Source organism: Colias croceus, chromosome 8 (assembly GCF_905220415.1).
Source record: "Colias croceus chromosome 8, ilColCroc2.1".
NCBI classification, from domain to species: domain Eukaryota; kingdom Metazoa; phylum Arthropoda; class Insecta; order Lepidoptera; family Pieridae; genus Colias; species Colias croceus.
In genome coordinates this window covers 5,070,363-5,092,846 of record NC_059544.1, presented here as the reverse complement: position 1 = coordinate 5,092,846, position 22,484 = coordinate 5,070,363, and the positions used below count along the sequence as shown (strand labels likewise).

Sequence of the window (22,484 nt, the reverse complement as noted above, 5' to 3'; positions counted from 1 at the left end):
GAATGAACAGAATAAATATGTAAAGTTTTCTGTGTGTATTTTTAAATTTACTTTAAACTTAATTTATTTTAAGGTAGTCTTACAATATATGTACCGGGACGCGATAGTTTTAGAAACAACGCAACAGAGACAGTCTCTGTATAATGGGAAATATGTGAAATTTAAGATTAAGGAATCAATTCCGCACGATCTAGGAGATCCAGGTAAATATATGTACTAACCATGTTTAAAAATATAAATAAATTTTAAATATAAACTCTAATCCACCTCAATCCGTTCTAGTTTTACAAAAGAAAGTATTATTTAAAAGATTTAGAAAATGTCGACTATAACTATCTTACTGTCTCATACATAACTGCCATAAACTATTTTTGTGCAATTTCAGAGGATATACCATTTACCCATATAAACGCATACAACATACACGACGTATCCGAATGGCGTGATCTCAACCTCAAATTCATTCTTCAAGTGATGCGAGATTATAGACTACTCAGAGCTCATAGTGCGCCTTTTCCAAGTGAAAGATACCAATCTATGGCCTTCATTGATGATGTCAGAGAGGGCACTGAAGACGATCTATATACAAGATCCACAGAACAACCGGAGGAAAAATCCCCGGATGTATCCGTAGACTTATCCACGGATCCTTTGCCCGCGCCAAATAAAGAAGAAATGCCGGATATACTTGACCTCCTTTATAGAAGTTCTGAAGTAGTCCCCGAATGTCATGAAATAGTGGAACCAAGGGAAACGGCTACTACGTGGAATTCTAAGCAATATTTGTCGGACATGTACCCATCCTGTGCGGCTTTGTTGCGCAAAGCCCACTTATGGGACAAAGATGGCGACGGTCTCATCGAAAATGGCGGATTTCCCGATCAAACTTACGATGCGTGGGTCATGTCGGGGCCTAGGTAAGATTAGATATAAATTATCGTAGTACGTTTTTAATTATTGTTTGTACATTAATTACCTGATTGATTAGTCAAATATATGTGTGAGGGTAATTCCAAATTATATTATTGTTTAGTTATAGTAGTAAGTTTTATCACTCGTAATCGTAATCGATAAAATGTTAGTAAAATAATATTTTGATAAAAAATTTAAGTATTAGAAAGATATATCTTTGGTTTATAAATAAAATTATATCTATTACAATTCTAATATATATTTTTATCAACAGAAAACTATTATTACGTAGGTATCCGCACATTTATGGAATGAAAATAATATAAATAAAAGTTATATTACATATATTTAAATCAATACATAACCTTTACATACTCTCACAAAAATACACATTGTATCATATATCACTCATTAGAACTCATTAGAAATTATATTCCTTATTCATGACTACATAAAATTATATCTTATGTGACAAAACAATCTTAGTATTATAATTTTCTTTGTTTCCAAAGACAAGTTGGATGTATAACTGATGAAACCACAACATTATTTCAGTGCATATTGCGGTGGTCTATGGGTAGCATCAGTAAGCGTAGTTCGCGCCATGGCGCATATCCTTGGATTCGAGGAAGATGAGAGAGAGTTCTCGAAGCTTCTAGAACAAGCAAAAACATCAATGACTGATAAACTGTGGAATGGCAATTATTACTTGTTTGATACTAAAGCATCGAACAAAAATGTCGTAATGGCTGATCAGTTAGCTGGTCAATGGTAAGTTATTTGTATTCAAATTTCTAAGAATCTAAAAAAATAAAATAAAATGTATGAAAAACTTGATAGAAGGCATAGGCACGGCAGTGTTTCTCTTATTACAAATCTTAAAACACATGCATTAGTTCCTAGATTCAATTCTCATATTAAAAAATAGTACGGTTAAGTAACGTTCGCCTGTCGAAAACAGAATTGGATCCAATTATATCATGCACGATTAAACTTTTTTGGCGACGAAAACAAGACACTTTTTCCTCGGAGTAAATGCTTATTAATGTAACAAATGTTTTTTTCCTACCTGCTACAATTTAAATATTTTTTCACACAGTGTTTACGAACTACCGTCATTTTATTTTATGTTTGTTCACGCGAATTGTAATATGCTTTGTCATTGTGTCGTATAATTTTTTGAGAATTGAACACATCTAATACGATCTAAAATTTGAGTTGTAATTAATATAAACCAGTGTGATAGAAATAAATATGTATATTGCTCATTTTTAACATTCAAGTCTTAAGGAAATAAACAGAAAGTTCATATACGTGCAGTTTTATCATTTCAATAGGTATTAACAAAGAGAACGTAGATGAAAGCCATCAGCGATATATAAAGAATGAGTTTTGTTCACACAGGTTCCTCCGTGCATCCGACTGGACGGACGAAGTATTCCCCGATGCAAATGTAAAGAAAGCTCTACAGACTATCTACGATAATAACGTCCAAAAGTTTCTCAATGGCCGATGTGGTGCTGTCAACGGATACGTGGTAGGGGCCAGAGGACATATTGATACTACCGCGTTACAGAGTGAAGAAGTGTGGACCGGAGTCACGTATGGGCTGGCGGCGCTTATGATTTATGAAGGTACTTGTTTGTATAGTTGCTTTTGACCGTGATTATGCCCAGGTGGTGAATGATATGGGAATATTATTGACCACTTGGGCGTATGGAAATGAGTCGTTTATCATCGCCTTAAAAAATAGTCATTATCACTGTCTAGCATAAAATCGCGCCATTATTATTCAGCATCATTATTTTTTCTAAAAGATCCATGTATCTGTTTTTCCCGCTTTCATATTATAAGCACAAGTAAATGCAAAGCTGTTCTAGAGGTATGATTGGTCAGAGGTGATGAGAGAATGGAAGGAATGTAATTTTTATTGGGCTATTTTTTTATATTTACCTTAAATAGTAAACATATAGCTTCTAATAAGAGACTTTAATTTTCCAGGCATGCACGAACAGGCGTTCGCAACAGCGGGCGGGTTACACAACACGCTCACCAAAATGGGTTTATCCTTCGAAACCCCCGAAGCATTATATGAGAATGGAAACCACAGATCCATTGCGTACATGCGACCATTGTCCATATGGTCGATGTACCAGGCGATCATAGCTAGACCACCTCCTAGAGTGAATGTGCCTAATGGACATGTACACGAAACGGCTAAATCGCGGTTATAGTGAATGCTGTTGAAGTGGAGCGGGTGATGAAGGATCCTTTTTAAATGAAAGTTTTGAGTAAAACTTCGTCAAATTATTTTATTTATTTATTTATTTATAACACTTTACTATGCTAGTTATACAAATAACATAAAACTAAAACTTATAGCTAAACTAGCACAGAGGGCGGCCTTATCACTAAAGAGTGATCTCTTCCACGTCAAATTACTGACGTATCTATCGAAAATTTGGACTAAATTCAGCCTAACGGCTTATAGACTTGAAAATATGACGCGTGTTGACATTTTTATAATTTTTTTAACCAATATGAAAAAAAATCTAGGCTACTAAGAATCACGTCTTTTCTTACCATCTAAAGACACGTTTCAATTCTTTCAGTATTTTAAATATGGATTCACTTCATCACCCGATATACGGAATAAGTATACTTACAGTATTTTTGAAAGTGCAATATTATTTTTACACTCGAAGTGAATGTTACCTGTGTGTCAAATAAAATATTGTTCACTTATGTGATCGTCACTTGTTTAATTTTATGCACAAAAATATATAATTAATGATAAAAATTGTTGTAATAAATTTTTGTCACAAAACGTTAATTTGATAAAGAATGAACGTAAATCGTAATATGGTACATCTTGGTGAAATTTTTCTTTTCTTTCAAGTAAACGTATAAGTCAAAATCTAAATCTTTGAAGATAATGTTTCTTAATAAAATGTTGATCATGTGATGTTGAATTTACTTACCATCATTCTTTACATTTATTTTTTAATCCTACTAGTTGACATTAATTGCACATAATTGCGCATTATAATTTGAAAATATTGTTTGCAAATTTGTGAGTTATTTGGGATTCATAGTTATGTGCAATTAAGTGCAAATGTGATTTGAGTTCCAAAAAACATAATACGTAAATAAAAGTAAATTTATAACTGCACATTGTTTCTTATGTGACGTCTGTTTTTAATCACAAAAATACGTATGTAATAATATTAAAATAATTGTTGTTAAATATTATAATTCATTTGTCTTAGACGTGTATATCTGGCACTAAAAATAAATATAAATTTACAAAATTTTAACATTTGTCGTTTTAAATATTTACGCACAAAACAATAAAATATGACTGTCTTTGTTAAACAAAGCTTTAAAAATTGATTTTTGATTTGAGAAGATAAATAATGCATTAAATGGATGAAATGGGCTATGGCGGTTCTCTTTCATTATTTTAGGTAATTTTTTTAACTATTTATTTTGAGACAATGTACTTATAAAATTTAATCTTGCCCAAAGATAAGAAGGTTATAAGATACCTATATTAATATCCCTACTTTTTTCCTTCGATCTCTAAATATATTTGTATTACTTGGTATTAATTGATCAGTTGTGTTGTCAATTTTTAAGCTTTTTAAACTATCAATTTCTCCTAATAATACTTGTATCCAATCTAAAATGTATTACATTTATTGGATGATATATTATCTACCATAATAATACGATGTGATACTGTTGTGAAGAAAATATATTTTAATAAATTGTAAGAATACATTTTATAATCGAATTAAAGAAAACATACAACGACCAGAAAACGCCATAAGTGCCAGCGCGCTTACATTTTTTAGAATTATTTACTTTAACAGTATCATTTTACTATAGTTTTGTTTATTAATTCAATGGAAATGTCATTGTTTTTATTATTCCGTAAAAATAATTGTATAATTTAATCATTTCATAAAGTATCGAGATATAAGAATACACAATCTAATTATTGCTGAGTGTGTAGATGTAGAATAATATGTACTTTATTACATGAAACTATAAGGTTCTTTTTATGCTGCAATTTCATTTTCAGCTCTTATGGTGCATCCACACATGCCTGGAGGCATGGCCGCCAGCCGGCATTTCCATCTTTTAACTGCGACACGCGCGGATTCTGCATTCAGCGGCAAGAAGGCGTGGGCGGTCTATAACCCGGCAGCATGTGTGGATGCGCCATTAAATAACCAATTTTGACATACATACTTCTTTTATAATCATGAATATTCAGTGACAGTACTTAAGCAGTTTTCATACCCATGTAGTTAAGGTGCATGCAAATAAAACATTGCGTCTTAGTTTATCCATTTATTTATACATAATATATTATAAATGCATTTTGGGAAAGTTAATATAAAAGTATTAATAAAAAATCTTGTTTTCTTTGAGTCTTAAACATCTAAGATTGTCATACATGGCTAGGTGGTAATTTACTTAGGTACATACAATTTATACTAACTACAAGTAATATATTTGTACCACAAATGTAATATTTTCCAAATAAATAATAGTTCATTAACTAGCAGCTATTTACAAATATTTACATTTCAAAGTGAAAAAAAATGTGTCAGTCTTGCTTGAATTGTCGAATGTTTATTTTTAAGTGTATAATAACAAAATATTCAAAAAGTCAGCCGAATGTGTAATATTATAGAATGCCTTGTAAATGCTCATCTAAATAATAAGAACCAGTTTCAGCACTCTGATAAAGTTACTTTTATGTTGTCATTTTAACAGGCAAATACTTAAAAATATCTAGAAACTGCCTTTACATTGACGGCATGAATTTCAGTGCCTTATTTGGTAAAGTACCTTATTCTTTGACATAACTATCAGCATAGTATACTCTAAAAACTTTTACATAATCTCTAACATTAAAGACATTTTCTAACGAAACATCTACGTGTGTGTAGCAGAAATGTTCATATACATGTGTGCGCCATCTCTGTCGTCGCAACGTCGAGAACCGAACGTCATGCGCAGGTGCGTCGCATCGGACTCGTCAAGCCGCTCGCGGGACGCGGACGTTTCGCGTTCCACTATTGTTGCCATGTGAGTGCTCCTGGAATTTTTTTTTTTTTTTAGCAGGTCTGATCAAGTACTCGCTGCTATAATGTCTGTCTCGTGTGACTTCAGAGTTGGTTGAAAATCACTAATAACAATCGAACTTTAAGATACTTGTAACATCTTAAAGGCACTCAATCTAAAGTGTCACTACCTACTGGATTATAATTCAGAACTAATAATAAACCACCAAAATGATTAATAGTACAGGGAAATAAAAATTGTTCCACAACAATAACAGTAATCACTAATCAGTTAATGATTGCTGAATAAAATTAATTTTGCTTACAGTATTTTTTAAATAAAAAAAACAAGTTTAACTTCACTTATAAAACGCAGCTCACTGCTCAATAACATGGCATCATACAAATAAAATACGTATCAAACTGAATGAGTAAATTGTCCGGGATGGGATGACTTTATGGCAATTAAGTTAATTTACTTTACCTATTATCGTGTTTCGGATGTCCAAATGTTGTGAATTGAGCGCATCCGTTGACCGGCCGTGGCGGGGGAGGAATCAAATAGTCGTCTAAACGGTTTTCACCGTCGCACGCTGAATTCATTGTTAGCGTACTGGATGAGATCTAAAAATACATGCCCAACTTAGATAGTACATATATATACAACTTGTGTAATTTGTGAAATTTTTTAAAATGTATGATTGAAATTTGAATTTAATAATTTTAAAATGATTCAATTAAAAAGTGATTATATAATGTTTTGAAAAAGAAATTTTAATTATACTTACAATAGATCTGGCTTTGTCGTCATGTTCAGATTGCATGCTGTTTGTTTCTCCGACGCTTCCACCGCTGACGGTGCTTAATCGGCCAGAAGAGGATGAACCTAAACAAATCAAATATTATTTTATTTGTTCTCAATATTAAAAAGAAATAAAAACTTTTAAATTTGTCCTCGATACTCACTTTCACTTAAACTGCTGTTAGGTCTGGTGCTGCCATTTCGTTTCTCAATGGTTCCCGTGTTGTTTTCTTGGTCTGAAATAGTATACAAATTAGTCTTATAAGATTTGCGTTGTGGTAAACATAATTTTATTTTCATGATGGTAAAGTTTCATAAAGTTTTGATACTCACGTTTATTTTTACTCTTCGAAAACATTTTCTTAACTCTCTCAAAAGGCGTGGGCCTTTTTAGATGGTCCTTGATTTTTTGTTGTATTTTATCATATTCTTCTCGCATTTTATTCAACTGCTCTTGCTTTTCTTTTAGAGATTGTTGTGTTTCATTTCTGTTTCGCCACTCCATGACTAGTTTTTCGACTTCAGATATCGTGAATACATTGTTTTTAAAATCGTTAATTATTTCTGCAAGTTCTTCTTGGCCCGTTGCATCTTTACAAGATTTAACCGAGTTTCCGCTGTTACGGTTATCTTTGGTATTTAGGTTTATTTGACTTATATCCGATGTTGGCGTGTCGATTAAGAATGACTTAGATTCTTCGGTGGGTGAATATAAGCAAAGTTCAGACTGTTGCGGTATCAATCTCGAACTATTCACATATAAATTATTTGGCCGATATTGAGGGCTTTCTACTTTAATGTTCGAAGGTTGGACTAAATAGTCGTGCTCGATAGCTTGTTGGATTCTGTCAGCTGTGTTATCACGAAGTTGAAAATCATTTTGGTACAGTTGTTCGCTGACTTTCGGTAATTTGAGGCTAGGTCGTCGCTTTTTCATGATATCCTCTTCTTCTTTTACTACATTATCTTCTAAGTTTTGAGTGCATGTTTCGCTGAAGGGATCTGAAGAACCGTTTTCTGCAGCGCTTTCGCGTGTTGGAGAGTCGACGGTATCAGACGATTCAACGATGCGCAGCTCTTCTTGTTTACCATCATCCGTGTTACCTTCTTTGTCTGGATCCGACATGTTTTTAAGATAGTAATACATGTTGGAAAATTCGTTGATTTTCTGTAACAAAATAATTCCATAATGAAGTTATCTATACCGTTCTTTTTTGTCTATTTTGTTAAGTTTTTATTTCTAGTATGTAAGTTATAAAGGCAGTGTACTTACAAGATGATCAGCAAGCATATCAGCCAGTTTGTAGTGTTTATAGTCTCGCGCTAGATCAGCGGGTGTCCGTTGTCGTGCGTTTCTAAGGGCAACCGCGGCGCCGCCTCCAGGACATTCTAGAAGCTGCCAGCAAACTCGTTCTAGACCGAATCGAGCTGCCCAGTGGAGCAGAGTGGGATATTCTTCACCACCTACAAATCATGTCAGTTATTAAACTAGGTATATATTTTACTAAGTTTTGAATGCACTGCACAAATAAGACATTTAGTAACTAAGTTTTGAAGTATACTACCACGAATTACTTACAGAATATTTAAAATTGATTTAATATTTTTAGAAGGTTTACAATTTTGACTTACTTGATACATCAGCTTTAGGATTGTACTGTTCGGTTGATGATAAAAGGTTGAAATGAGGCGGAATATTCTTTTGGAATGCGGTCAACATCCAGCTGTCAAGCTGTTCCTTGCTAGTCGTCTTAAAACCTAATGTCTGTAATAAAATTACATTCACAGATATATTTTTACTCAAATAAAGACGAAGGACCAACTTAACTTTTATGTTTAAAGATATGTAGGTACCCAATTTTATATTAATACCCAAAACTGAATTCCTTCCGTATGGAACGTTATTTGGTTATACTAATTTAAAAATATACAAGTTATTTGCAAACATAAAAATTATTTACCTGGCACATAAATTCTAAAGGATGGTCGGAGGCTCTCAGCAACTGGTCCAGCTCTCTCAATCTACTCTCACACTTGATTTGCCTCCTGCCCAGTGACTGGCCGTTCTTGCTTACTCGTACCCACACTAGCATTGATACTTCCAGACAGGATTCTATTTAAAACAAAATTTTAATTAAGACTTTCATTATATCATTCAAACCCATGTATTAAAATTCCTTTACCCAAGATAAGGTGTAATAATAATTAGTTCCCTGTTCCAATCTCACCTGGTATATCGAACTGTAATGTATAAGGGTTTCTTTTCTTGAACGTAGGTATCTGTATAACTTCGCCTTTCTTGTCGACCATTATCTTGATACTGTCTTCCTCTCTAATGGGGTCGTTCAGCAGCGCTATCACTCGACTTTGACCCTGTGTGCCAAAACGATAATATTAGGAAAGTTCTTTGTTACTATCGAAGTAAAGTTTTATTGTTATTTTATGAGAGACCATTTCGTTATTACTTTTCCAGGAATCGATGTGTTGTTTGTTCGTTTATGTCGTCATCTATCTATTGTGTACGATTATGTTATAATTTAATAAATGCTCAATGTCCTAACTTTAAGAGACGTAATCATGATAACGTTATAGAAATTATCCCAGTCTTTAAATTTACTTACAAATATATAATTACTTACTATTTTCACTTTCTTTGGCACGATAGAGAAGCTTGTTCTATCTGTGGCGGTATCTTTACAGTCCTTGGTCCTCAGGATTCCGACGGCTGCTGTGAGGAAGGTGTCCACAAAAGAGGTATCCTTCTCGCGTACCGACATCATTTGCCACTGGTCTATTGTAGGATAATCTAGAAAAAAGGATTTCTTTATTACCTCTTAATTTTCATGCATCTTTTGCAAAACTACAACATCAGTATTTCAAAAAACAATTAGCGATTATATCTCGGAAAGATTAAAAACAATAATTTTACTTACCGTCGCAATTCTGGGCAATTACATTATTTTTCTCCACACCTAGCAACATGACTAAAACTTTGTCCACTTTGAAGAGCTCGTCGCAGTTGAGATCTCTTTTTAGATCGGGCATTTTCGTGGCGAGATTTGGACATAGTATTACAATCTGTAGTTGAGATTTTGCTAGTTTATCCAGTTTTTCTTGTGAATCAGCGGCCATGAGTTCTTCAGCCGTTAAAGTGGTTACTCTGAAAAAAAAAACATTAAAAGGCCATGTTTTTATGTAGGTGTATCATTAAAATACAAATGATACTTATCTATTCAACAACCCTTACTTGAAGAGCAAGTATAAAAATCCCTTTTGTAAGAAATGCCTACCTATAATGATGTCTTGCTCTTTGTGACATAATTTTATCAAAGCTCGCGACGAGATAGTCCGACCATAAAGCACTTTCTGGAGAGCCGGAACTCCAAAGGATGGCAATATCTTCCATTTCTATAACAAAATTAGAGGATTTAATATAAAATGGTTTTATACTTGTTAAAAATGAAATAAAAATAAAATCAAACAAAAATATTGAATTTTACAGAATATATTAAAAAAAATGTTTGGAATATTTTTCCAATATTCCGCAAGTCAAAGCTTTTTTTACCTAATTTTAATAATAACAAACCTAACTCGAGTTCTATACATAATAAAGATAAATTGTACTTTCAAGTAACCAATATGATAGTGCTAAGTTACTAATCCCTATTGCTATTATAATCCCTATCAAAAGTTTAATTAAAATGAAGCGCTGTCAGGGGATAATCAAAGCATGAACGATGTCGTTCACTCGATATCTGTAGGTCATTGGCAGGATCGAAGTTCACGGAGCCGTCATAAAGCTCTACTCATAAAATTTGTAATACGGTAGTCGTTTTTCTTTATGCTAGGATTACTGATACAGATGTTGCAATTTTCCATCATAACTATTGGCTCGTAAACTTGTGCATTAGAAGATACGTTGCTACGAACGTTGTTTGTTTGATTTTATGAGTGTTGTTTCTTTAGTAATTAAATGGCACTTGCTAATATAATATATAAACCGACTTTTTGTAGTCTAGTAAAATACCAATGTTGGGTACTGTATTTGAGTATTTGCCTAATATTTGTAAATAATTTAATCAACATTCGAGATGATAAAAACAGTTGATCTTTTTTATAGTTATCGCGGTGAATCATAGCTGCCTAAATTTAGCCTCATTAGATGAGTAAATGAGCATTTTTTAAGAATCGATCATTAATAACTGTTCCTTGGGCCAAAGGCCTGATGCACATGGCGAGTAACCCGACCTACCAAAGCCCTTGTCTTGCCATTAGACCGTCAATCTTTAATGGCACTTGAAATCAATTAAATGCAATTTAACTCGACTCTAATGCATTTAAAATTAGACTCCTGTGAGAGTTACTGATTAAAATTCGCATAAAGATTGTTTATTTAATAATCCTTATCCATACCACCCAACTACTTTAGTGTTATTTATTTTTAGGGTTATCCTTACTTTACAGCTATACTTTCTAATAAAGCGTTGTGTGCAATTTCTTTTTAACATCGTCACGAATTATTATGCCAATAATATGATGTACCTACGTAAAAGTATCAACAGCTATCGAACCTTTTTCCGAAAGTCTACCAAGCTGCCCTTTTTACATATCATTAAGTTTAATGTTTATATAAATGTAGGTAAGTAGCAGCTGTGTCAAAAGCAGCGTCCTAAAAACACATTTCCGTACCTAAAATACAAACATACGTCCACTGTTAAGTTTTTATAGCGGGGTGCGCTGCGCATGATCAACGTATGCTTACAAAATATGCTATGCACCGCGCGCGCCGGAAACCCATACGGATTTATACTTACCCACCTCTGCCGCCAAATGAAGACCCGACTAAATGTAATATCCGTTTCCTAAATAGACAAACGTCTATCAGTGACGCCCGGAATAACTATGGTTGATTAGATGCATCGAGCATTGTGTAGGGCGCAACCTATATGCGTACCTATTGGTTATTACCTATGCCTAATGTCAATGTTATATAGCTAGGTCAGAGTTATACAATTAATGTTGCTCTTTGAAAGTTGGGTCTTCCAATTGGTATAATTTTTATCAATACGTATTTGATATGAAATAATGAACGTTAATACTTAAATCTTAACAAACTATATCAAACATAAATATTAAGTATCACGGCTCTATTATAAACCGATTGCATCACCAACATTCGTTTAATGGTAACTACCTGAAAAGTAATAATAACGAGTACAAATGTAAAATTTAGGTCGAAGGGCGGTTGCACCGCTTCAGTTTTCAGTTCAACGACCCATCGCTTTGATGTGCCGAGTGAAATATTGCAGTTTCCTAAAATCGTTTCCATTTTGTCAGGTGGCTTTTTGATCTAGTGTTCGACGTTACGAAACAGTAGGTCATCTTTTGTTTATGTTAACATCCGCACCAAAAAGTAGAGCAATTGTTAACCTGTTATAATTTCATAAAATATCCGGTGCGAACTGCGAAGTAGTTCGGTTATGGAAAGCATTAATCTTCGTGTAATATCATAAAAATGAGTACACACTAACAATTTTGCATTCATAATAAATTTTCGTGTAAATATTTAGCTTGAAATTTCTTGACTAGAGATGGGAATCTTTGTACGAGATGTATACCATATGAAATTCAACTAATATTTACCTACATCCGTCGTGACCCAATATAGACGCGTTCAATACAAATAAATAGTAATTTTATTTTACAAAATGAGTAAGATAGTTATAAAAACAAAGAGTTTGTTATTGTTGGTCTTAGTAAGAACTGTGAGCTGGCATCTCCGGACAGCAAATGATTCATGATATTAAAATAAACTTATCCTTCTTTTTCTGTACTTTCTGTCTGCTTGGGGTTATTAAATCATACATTTTTCGTGACTTGAAACCGTATTTTAATTAGAGCAGTTTATAAATACCGGCAAATGTTACTAACACAACACTTACAACTGCACTTGAGTTATTGCAACTAAGTAACTTATTATAAAATACTTTAATGCATACTTTGAATAATTTTATGGCCAACATAATATTATAGCGACATATTTAATTTTTTATTATTTAAATAGTTTTACGTTTAAATATTTTTTTAATTTGTTATTTCAAGCTAATAAGTGTATCTATGATAAGATATCAAAAATCGAATACTATTAAAAGTGATTGTACGGAAGATGTGGTTATAAATCCCACTAGGTACTTATTTAAATTATGATACATCGAGTCATGCATAAACATTACGCTAAATTTATTTAATGAAACAGCATAAGCTTTTAAGTAGTATCATTAAAGGAAATATGCGATAATGTGGCGCTACATGCGTATGGCGACGTCTACTCCATATTAATTACGAGATATTTAGCACGCGTAAACAGAAATCAGTCCTAAGGGCCCGTCGATAACGTGTCGATGTCCTTTGTTGAACGACTATAACAACTGTTTACTTACAACTACGTACATGATCTGATAACAATGTTTGGCATTTATTTGGTAACGAAATATATTGTGTTTGCCTCCTCGTGTTCCAGGAATTTTGTTGGGCGATTGTGATATCGGATATAACTTACTTAGTTTTATTACATTTTACCGAAAAACTTAGAATGGATGGAATTATAATTCGATTTATTGAGATTAAGTCAACTTTTTACCACACACACGTTTTACTGTGTTATTACTGTGAAAACGCTGTAGATTGTATAAAAGGACGATGCATTAAAAATCACGAAACAAAGGAAATATAATTTATGTGCACACAAGGGAGCAATCCTTTCACGAAGTTAAGAGTACAAAATAGGCGTCAATGCATTTACATTCCCACAGCGAGTACATTACGGGAGACGCTCCTATGCATGTAAAGTACACCATGTTTATTCTGCTAGTCTTGCCACCCTGCATAACTAATGTGCCCACAGCGGTGACTTCCATATAACGTCATTTTTATCAGGCAACTGTCATCGCTATTGCCATATAAATACGGCCGTTATACTGTCACCATGCCCACAAAGGCGGTAAAACAAATTTGGCTATTTTACTCTTTGACATTGATTTGAGCGGTCCTTGGATGTTCAAGGAGGAGTAAGGTCAATCCTCGAACATTTTACGTAGAATTCTTTGTTGGCGTTTTAAAACTTTACATTGTAAGAACAAACTTTTAAGCTTTACAGTATGCTATATAATATGCTGTTACTAGAAAAGTTTTAACTGTTAAATCCTCAAAATAAATTAATAATCGATAAAAAATGCGTTTTCTCTATTTATTACGATAAAATTCAATTAGAGATATTCAACATACATTTAATATTAAACATAGATCAATTCAATATGAAAAAAAATTTTTTGTCAGAAATAAAAAAGCTTATTTTAAAATCTTATTGAAATTAGATCTTGTATTTGAACATTAAAATATAGATATTAAATTTAAATTCAGATTGCAAACACTACAAAAAAAACTAACAATAGACCCTGCTCAAAAAAAAAATACAAAAAAATAGTAAAACTCACTCAAATCTCCGTCCATTATTGCTAAATCGCCTCCGGAGGAAGGATAAGATGCACAATTAGTGAGATAACTCAGAGATACATTGCACTGAAATGCATGTAGGCACCGAATGCGCCGTGACTGAACAACTTAAGGGCTGAGAGCGGCGCGGAGTGTCGGTCGGAACTCCGAAGGCGGCCGGCGACGCGGGACCGTGTCGCTGGCGTCAGGCTGCTCGCGCGCACGCACTTCGCATACTAAAAGCACTAAAACGCAAGCCCGGCGCGACAATGATAATCGCAACACCATCTCTGTCGCCTAATCTTGTTTGACGAACGATTTTGGCCTAGTGTAAATATTCCTCAAACGTTATCGATTGCCAAATAAACACTAAACACGTTCCAATTGTATTCCCGTTGCGTTTTATAAGATAGATAAAGATAAGCTTAAAGGTATAAAAAATATTGTTTATACTGATAAACTTAGGGGTGTTAGCCAAAAGATTATAAGTAATATCTTTCGATTTTTTTTTGGGACTTTTTATCAAAAAAAATTACGCTATAAAGAAAGCTTAAAGCTTAAGAACCAATTTTTCATGTTATATGCAACGTTTATAGGTACCTAATTTATACCACATTAAAGGACACTTACATATAAGTGAAACTTTAAAGCACTTATTAATCTGCAATTTATAATTTACTTGCTATCCGGATATTAACTTTTTATTATAACTTTATAGTAAGTTCTCGACCTAGTTTATCTCAATGAGATGAAATTTCTTCCAGGTTCAGTTTCAGTTCATATCAGTTCGGCGATGGTTCGGCGTTTGAAAGAACATCAACGTATTGCGAAACATTAGAAACAAAAGACCCGCGCACTTTCTAATATTTCGGGAAATGTTATCACGATATCAGAATAGGGTCGAAGGGCCCGGGTGCAACGCTCTAAGATAATGTTGTATGCCCTACGTCTTCGTATTGTTTATGACCATTTATCAAAGTCTTCGTGTTTATATAAATTATCTTATAATATAATTAAATTATGTCAGTTTCCTTTAAACGCAATAAAATCTGACAGTTATTAATTTACTCCCTAAATTGTAGTCGATAATCGGACTTTGGATTCGATTTACATCTAAGGAATATGTCATAACTTTGATCATGCGCACTGTACCATACGTCTCAGCTATATTAGGCTACTATTTAGGCTATTAAGTCTATTTAGGCTATTATCTGTGGTAGTACATAAAAATCTTACCTTTGAACGGGAAATTTTTAGGTCGTCTCCTTCTAACTGCTTCTTCATCGTGTTGATGGAATCGAGGAGGCGGCATCTTTGGTACTTCACTGGGTACAGTTGTTACTTCACCGGACCCATTGCCACCTGTTGTTAAATATCCACCAACAGAATGTCTTCGACGTCCTGGCAGCGGTATAGTGTAGAACACTTCTTCATGTTCTTTTGTGCCTTCTGAAGTCACCACCGTTGCACTAATCTTGCCTTTCCTGTATTAAACAGTTAAATAATATAGATAGCCTATTATGCAAATATAGTATGATGTGTAATTATCTTTTTGTTCCGTCTTATTTGCATACAGTATAACAGTAGTGTAGTAATTGTTATCAAGTATCATGCTTCTACTATTTATTTACATCATGTTTATGACTATAACCCAGGACTTACTTTATTCGCGGCGCAGTGAAAGTATGTCTCATATCCCCCGGAGCGCAATCCCCCGGTCGTGGCTGTCCCTTCAGAAATGCTTCAGCTTTTTCAGGTTCTTTTGCTGACAAGGAACGAAGGAGCGCTCTAAACTCTTTGCGTCTTGGACTTTCGGGTTCTCTTCGTCGTGGAGACTGTAGTGGTCTGCCGCCATCCGCCCAAGCTCTGGCTGGTGCTGATCTTGAATACTGTTCCGGGCCAGACACATGAGACGCGTGAGCAGCATTGTCTGTGACATCCTTGTCGGGGAAGGCAAAGTATGACGGATTATCTGAAAATAAAATGATTGTTTCTCACATAGTCCATCTTTAAACATATCATTGAAATAAGAAAAGTATAAACTGATCCTAAAGATGATGGCCAACGAGATTCTACCACAAATCTACACTCAACACTTGTTTCTAAACAATTTTTAATCGTCTCTACCTATGTAATTGTTGGCCTTAATAGAATATTTTACTGTCTTCCTTAATCAGAATGACCTTTGTAGGTGGAGTGGACATTGGATAAATCAGAATCTCACCAATAGTCATAATAAGGAGTAAGAATGGTGTCGCACGATGGCTGCCACCGATCGACTCAGACTGCGCCTTGAGGGAATTATTCAATAACGACAATGAACTAACGGCTCTCGATTGCGTCCAGTGCGGGCGCGGAGCAACCTACTTTTGTAAGCCGGAAAATACGAATTGAAAGCAATCTTCATCCCAGCACCGTGATACTTAAACCACTGTTCTTGTATGCGGCGATCATTTGGTTAGATAAGACCGCGTTGATGTAATATGTGACCTATTTTGGTTACTGGGGATATTATTGTATTTTTCCGGTATGTGTCACAACTAAAAAATTTTTGTTAATTAGTTCGACATTTAAACAACTTCAGCGAACATACGATATCCCAAACTATTGTGAGTTTACTTTTTATATATGGCACAACTTCTTCAAGTATTGCATCGCAGATGAAGGGGAACAGATGGTATTGTTATATCACGAAGAGAATGATAAAATGAGAGATATATGTTAGCGACTCTATTGAACTGATACTACGATATTACGTTGTTACCACACAACGTAAATATTTTGAATACGCACTTTCTTACTCCAATATAAAGTTTATTCCTTTCATTCCCCTATGTAAATTTAATATTATTTTTGTTCACACATTTTTGAAAGTCAACTATATCGAAAATACAAAAATCTGAGCGTCACAAAAGTTTTTTGTGAGCCCGCATGTGCATCGTATTATCCACTATCTCTAAGGGGCGGGTCAAAAGAATACACCCTGAGGACACATGGTGCTCATAATATCACAATTAACAATAATAGTGGACCCACAAATTAGTGTACAATGTGTATAATTTCAACATAATTTATATTAGAATAGTTTCTCGTCCCGTGAGAAGTAATGTTACTAAAAATATGCGTAGGCAGCATCAAAACAATAGTAGGTACGTAATTACTGAGTAACAGTAAATATTAATTGTTCTGAGTTGGAATTGTCTATCCATCACATATATTTGACCATTTGATTCTAGTGAAGATGTGGAAGTTACAGTAATATGTATCTTCTTTAGTAATAACCCGAATGTAGGAAATGATGAATCAATTAGAATTCTTAGAAAGGCGTAAAATATGTCCGTACTCTGAAGATTCCTAGATACGATCATAATGTACCATACCATTAATGAATACAACTGTTATTTTTAGAATACTGGAATGCCTTACGGATGTTTACGGTGCTGTGTAGTGATTGTAAACTGACTGTAATATTCATATTAAAACATAATCTGTAAATAATACAAATTCAATAGAATAAAAAAGGTGAATTGTAGAAGGCATAATTAAGCCAATTAATGACCACTCTTATATAGGTAACGATCATAATAATATTTTTTTTGTACAAATTTTCTATGAAAATTGTTCTCCAAGCCTTTATTTTTCTTTTATATCATCAGCCTAAAATATAGCCGTCAGCGTATTACGAACTATACAATAGGCATTAGGTGTCATAATCAACACTTGTTATTTATGTATAGGCAAATATTATGATAAACAATACATAACTTAAGATACATACATAATATGTTATAGCCAGTACAATCGTGAACATGTATAAGAGGACAAACGTAAATCATAAATATATAAAATTAATATTTTCCACTTGCCTATATAAGGCATTTCCTACTGTCCTTCTATCTAGGTACTACCTACATATATTTAAATTAATAAAACTATCCGCAGTCAAACATAAAAATACCTAACACATAACTATCAACGATTAATCTCTATAGTACTCACTTGTAGCGCGTAGACAGTAATCGAACTGGGGTCCCATGGCTAACGATAAAGTCAAGCACGACACATCCCGTCGACAGCGTAGCGGGTTCTGCGCTACATCCCAGCGCGAAGCAGCGCGGGCGCAGGTGAAGCCAGCTTGCACACGTGCGCAGCTTTAGGGAAGCTTTCTTAGCACGCGCGTGCAGGAAATGAACCCCGACATAAAGTACGTTTATAGGGGAGCCTGCGACCAGATTTAATTTGAGTGCGCGTCCGTTTTGGTAGCACACGCCGCGCTTTTAATGTTTGTAAATAGACGTACATTGTTGATGTTGACGTTCGCTCATATCGTTATATCGTATAACTCCCCACGTAATATTCTATTTTCGATTGGTAACAAGTCATAACAATGTGGTTTGTATTAAAAATTCTACAGATATATGATACATTTGTACGTTCATTAATTCATATTTCCGACAAATTTGAGTTACTGTCCAAAAGTCTCATGTGGCGTTACGCCGCATTGGCTCCACTTATTCGAAATCTCGACATTTAACTGGAGACGTATGTAAAACGAGAAGTGCTACGAGGGGTGACATCTTGTAATCGCTCGCAGCTGTTATCGCATGCGAAATATTATTATCTGAATTCCTTTGCATATAATAGTTATGTAGGCTAAGTACTTGGGTAAGTAAATAAAATTATTCTAGAAACTGCGTTTCGCAATTATTAAATTATGAGCTTGTTACCAAATAAGACGAAATGTTTAGTAGAGAGAACCAAATTATATTATCTACTGATTTAAGGATTAACCACTTTGCGAAGGAAAATAAAAAAAATACGCCAGATGTGGCTACGACTGTGTTTACTTGCATCTGCTGTAAAACAAAGGTCACTTTTGTTTAACCGAACATTCATTAAATGAATACAAAGAAAAGGGCAATTTTTGTCATATTGAGGGCAGAGATTTGAACATCATAATATTTATTACGGGTCCATCTTTTTCAACTTATGTCATGTGCCTCTTAATTTAATAAATCTACGTGAAAATTAGAATAACCTATGATTTTTTTTTAAAATTGTATGTGCAGACCATTGTCTGAAAATAGTTATATAAATTATTTTATAGTAAGTATTAAAAATAAAGAGTTAGGTTCAAAATCCGCGTGTTATTTAAGGAATGCGTGCATCGTGTTTATTTATGCTGCCGCAATGCGTTAACGCACGGTCTACGAAGTATTTCGAAACAAAACGAGATTAAATCCGACATTATTCACCAGCTTGTACTCAATTAATATAAATGTTAACGATGAATTTATTAAAACTGAAATATGCCATTTATCAACCCTACACATACACGTTGCGCCTTACTTTCTGAACACCTAATTATGTGTTACAAAGTATTATTTTAGTCGTACAGCGTACTTAGTCACCGCAATTTAAATACGGTAATAAATTCACAGTTTTCAATGTGCGTTGATTTATTGTTAATGAAGACTTTCATAGAATATCGAATAAGGGTCAATAGACAAAGATGGGCATTATGGGATGGACGTCGCGACATACGCCGTCCACGGCTTAGTTACAATTGGCTACTTCCGTTTGTATCGAATTAATTCACTGAACACATACATATAGAGTATCTACTTATACATCCGCGGCTCCCTCCCATACTCCTCTTTTGTTTATTTAACGCGACGCAATATTATTGCTAGTTGATCAACTGCTCGTCAATCAATAGATACCATAATTTGCAATTCTATAATAATATTCAACTGGAGATTAGCGTTTCGTAGACTCAAACTCAAACTCAAACTCAAACATTTATTTATTCAATTAGACTTCTTTTAGAAGCACTTTTGAAACGTCATTACATATTTTAACATTTACCACCGATTCGGAAAGCAGTATCTACGGAGAAGAATCGGCAAGAAACTCCATAGTTGCTCTTTTTAATCATGTCAGTTTTACAATTTAATTTTACAAAATACATTATATTATGTGTTATATGTACATTATAATCATAATATGCCAAAGAACTGTCCTGTGGTTTTTACGCGACAACCCTCCATGGGTTTTTATCGTCCATATATTCCTTAATACTGTAATAGGCTCTCTGAATAAGTACATTTTTTATATAAGTTTTAAATTTAGAACTACTGAACTCTTTAATATTATGAGGAATTCTGTTGTAAAAGACGCTAGTATATTTAATAGTGAAATAATAAATCTTATTTATTCAAACTTCTGAGTTTAGAAATAATGATTAATTTTGAAGTACCTATTAAGGTACTTTGACTCCGGTATTAATAGGTATGTTTAACATAATATAATTATAATCTATCTATAGTTAGGTACTCTCTTACATCTAACGGTTTTATTCATTTATATTAGGAAAATGAAATTGATTTGTTTTTTACTTAATACATAAAAAATCGAAATCCTAGAGCCTGAAGCACCATGACACACTTTGCCTTTAGACAATTCCGGCACAGATTTCAATTTATTAGACAAATTCCAGATGCACGCGTGCTTCAGATCATCCCGCTCTATTTCGAACCGAATCATGAAGTGGTTATACGTCATATATAGTACTACCTACTTGCGATTATAACAGCTTCGTGCTCACAAAGTTAATTAACAAGTCACCGAATAATTATGTTAACATGGTAACAGTTATACTTAGTTAGATCGAAATTATTAAATTCGACGAATTTCAAATGTTTGTGTTAGGCCAATTAGGTAGAGTTACTCATCTACTACTTTATGACTACAATAATAACAGTTTTCACATTACGTAGATCTCGCAGAAGTCCGCTAATAAACTCGGATCATCAGAAATGCAAACAAAGAATAATAAAGTTTTAATCGATGCATTGTTGAACTAAAGCTGAGCCATATATGTGTTTGGCACGCATAACTAACAGTACCTCCCTATTCAATGTCACAAACAGATTTAGTGGGCTAATGTGATACACAGTATAATAATTAATTGTTATTTATTATTTTCACGCGGCTTCGTTTCTTGTTTTACCAAAGGAGAACTTCAAAGTATGTTTGTAAGTTGTCGGTTGCTCTCGATGAAGTTTAAAGCGAGTAGTTAGTAAGATTGAACATCAAAGTACGAATCTTTAAACTTTAAGGTGTGAGAGCTTTTTTATTAACTTTTTGTACAAGAGAGATCAGAGAAGTGGTTTCGTTCAGGTTTTATTTACTATGGAAAAATGGAATAATGCACCACATCGCCACAAAACATAGGTTTTATTTCCTGCTCTCTGTATACCGACTACTATACCTATACCTATTAATGATTTATCTGTAAATACATATAAATAGTAAAATAGCATATTCTAAGATGAAAAGTTCATATTGAACTCATGACGTGAGACGCTAAGTTACCGTTTTTTCATTCATAGCTGTTTGTATCGTAAAATATATTCATTGAAGATATTATATTATATTATCATCAGTTTGCATAAAGAAATATAGAGTAGATAATATTATAAATTGTGTGTATGTAATCATTTGACTATTGGAACAAAATTATTGTAGAGTAGATGAATAATGATGCGATATAAACGTTGATGACGTGGTTATTAAAATGCAAGAACATGTAGGTACCTATGATAATAAAAATCAATAAGTACCATCTATAAAACAATAGTCACAATACTGATATATTATATAATGTAAACTACAACGACAAGGTGAGAACGACAAGGTAAACATATGCTGCCTACTGTTATGATTCAAAATTCATAGGCTATAATATCTATTTTTGTACGAACAGAATTCAGAGGACGGCACCATCGTATAATTAAAATAAACACCATCGGTGTGTAGCTACATGCATATTAAAACCATCTCGACAAAAAATTAGAAGTTGAACAAACTTTTGGCGGGACACGGGACGAATAGAAAATGTGGGAACGAGGCGTCGAGCATTGTTGTTAAGCATTCATATGCCACTCTACTCACCCATGCCGGGACATCCGCCGCTACTTCCGCTGCCAAAGATGGTGGATCTTGAGTGCCTAGTTCGTTGACAGGGCGCGATGTCCTCGATAATAACCCATAACAACGGCACCGCGATTTTTTTCGAATAACAAATGCGCGCGCTTGCGATCGCGCCTCGGGAAACTCATTGCAAGGTTACATTAATTTTCACTAGCGTAGCACACAGCCGCCTTGTCCGATGAGCTCCGTAAACTTGCGTTTAGAGC

At 34.0% G+C, this 22,484-nt stretch overlaps 2 protein-coding genes across 8 annotated transcripts in view; one reads left to right on the top strand and one right to left on the bottom strand.

Moving 5' to 3' along the window:
* Positions 1–3,657, top strand: part of LOC123693969 (non-lysosomal glucosylceramidase) — a 19,867-nt gene extending 16,210 nt beyond the window's left edge. For 2 of the 3 annotated variants that reach the window (XM_045639244.1, XM_045639243.1), the window contains exons 12-16: positions 74–203; positions 386–917; positions 1,468–1,683; positions 2,317–2,546; positions 2,914–3,657. In XM_045639244.1, the coding sequence (XP_045495200.1) occupies positions 74–203; positions 386–917; positions 1,468–1,683; positions 2,317–2,546; positions 2,914–3,146 (1,341 nt within the window). In that variant the 3' untranslated portion in view covers positions 3,147–3,657. The remainder of the gene's footprint in view (positions 1–73; positions 204–385; positions 918–1,467; positions 1,684–2,316; positions 2,547–2,913) is intronic. The other variant, XR_006751742.1, reaches the window with a different exon arrangement.
* LOC123693968 (phosphoinositide 3-kinase adapter protein 1) overlaps positions 1–22,484 on the bottom strand; it is a 23,941-nt gene extending 1,457 nt beyond the window's left edge. The window contains exons 1-15 of one of the 5 annotated variants that reach the window (XM_045639239.1): positions 18,283–18,351; positions 15,946–16,255; positions 15,520–15,767; positions 10,083–10,200; positions 9,726–9,952; positions 9,432–9,598; positions 9,021–9,165; positions 8,754–8,905; positions 8,425–8,557; positions 8,066–8,256; positions 7,126–7,960; positions 6,957–7,028; positions 6,779–6,876; positions 6,475–6,614; positions 5,834–6,025 (exon numbers count right to left, since the gene is read on the bottom strand). In XM_045639239.1, coding sequence (XP_045495195.1) covers positions 5,863–6,025; positions 6,475–6,614; positions 6,779–6,876; positions 6,957–7,028; positions 7,126–7,960; positions 8,066–8,256; positions 8,425–8,557; positions 8,754–8,905; positions 9,021–9,165; positions 9,432–9,598; positions 9,726–9,952; positions 10,083–10,200; positions 15,520–15,767; positions 15,946–16,255; positions 18,283–18,319 — 3,036 coding nt within the window. In that variant the 5' untranslated portion in view covers positions 18,320–18,351 and the 3' untranslated portion in view covers positions 5,834–5,862. Of the gene's footprint in view, positions 1–5,256; positions 6,026–6,474; positions 6,615–6,778; positions 6,877–6,956; positions 7,029–7,125; positions 7,961–8,065; positions 8,257–8,424; positions 8,558–8,753; positions 8,906–9,020; positions 9,166–9,431; positions 9,599–9,725; positions 9,953–10,082; positions 10,201–14,285; positions 14,448–15,519; positions 15,768–15,945; positions 16,256–16,507; positions 16,613–18,282; positions 18,352–22,239 lie in introns of those variants that run through there. The other 4 variants (XM_045639241.1, XM_045639238.1, XM_045639240.1 and 1 more) reach the window with 4 other exon arrangements.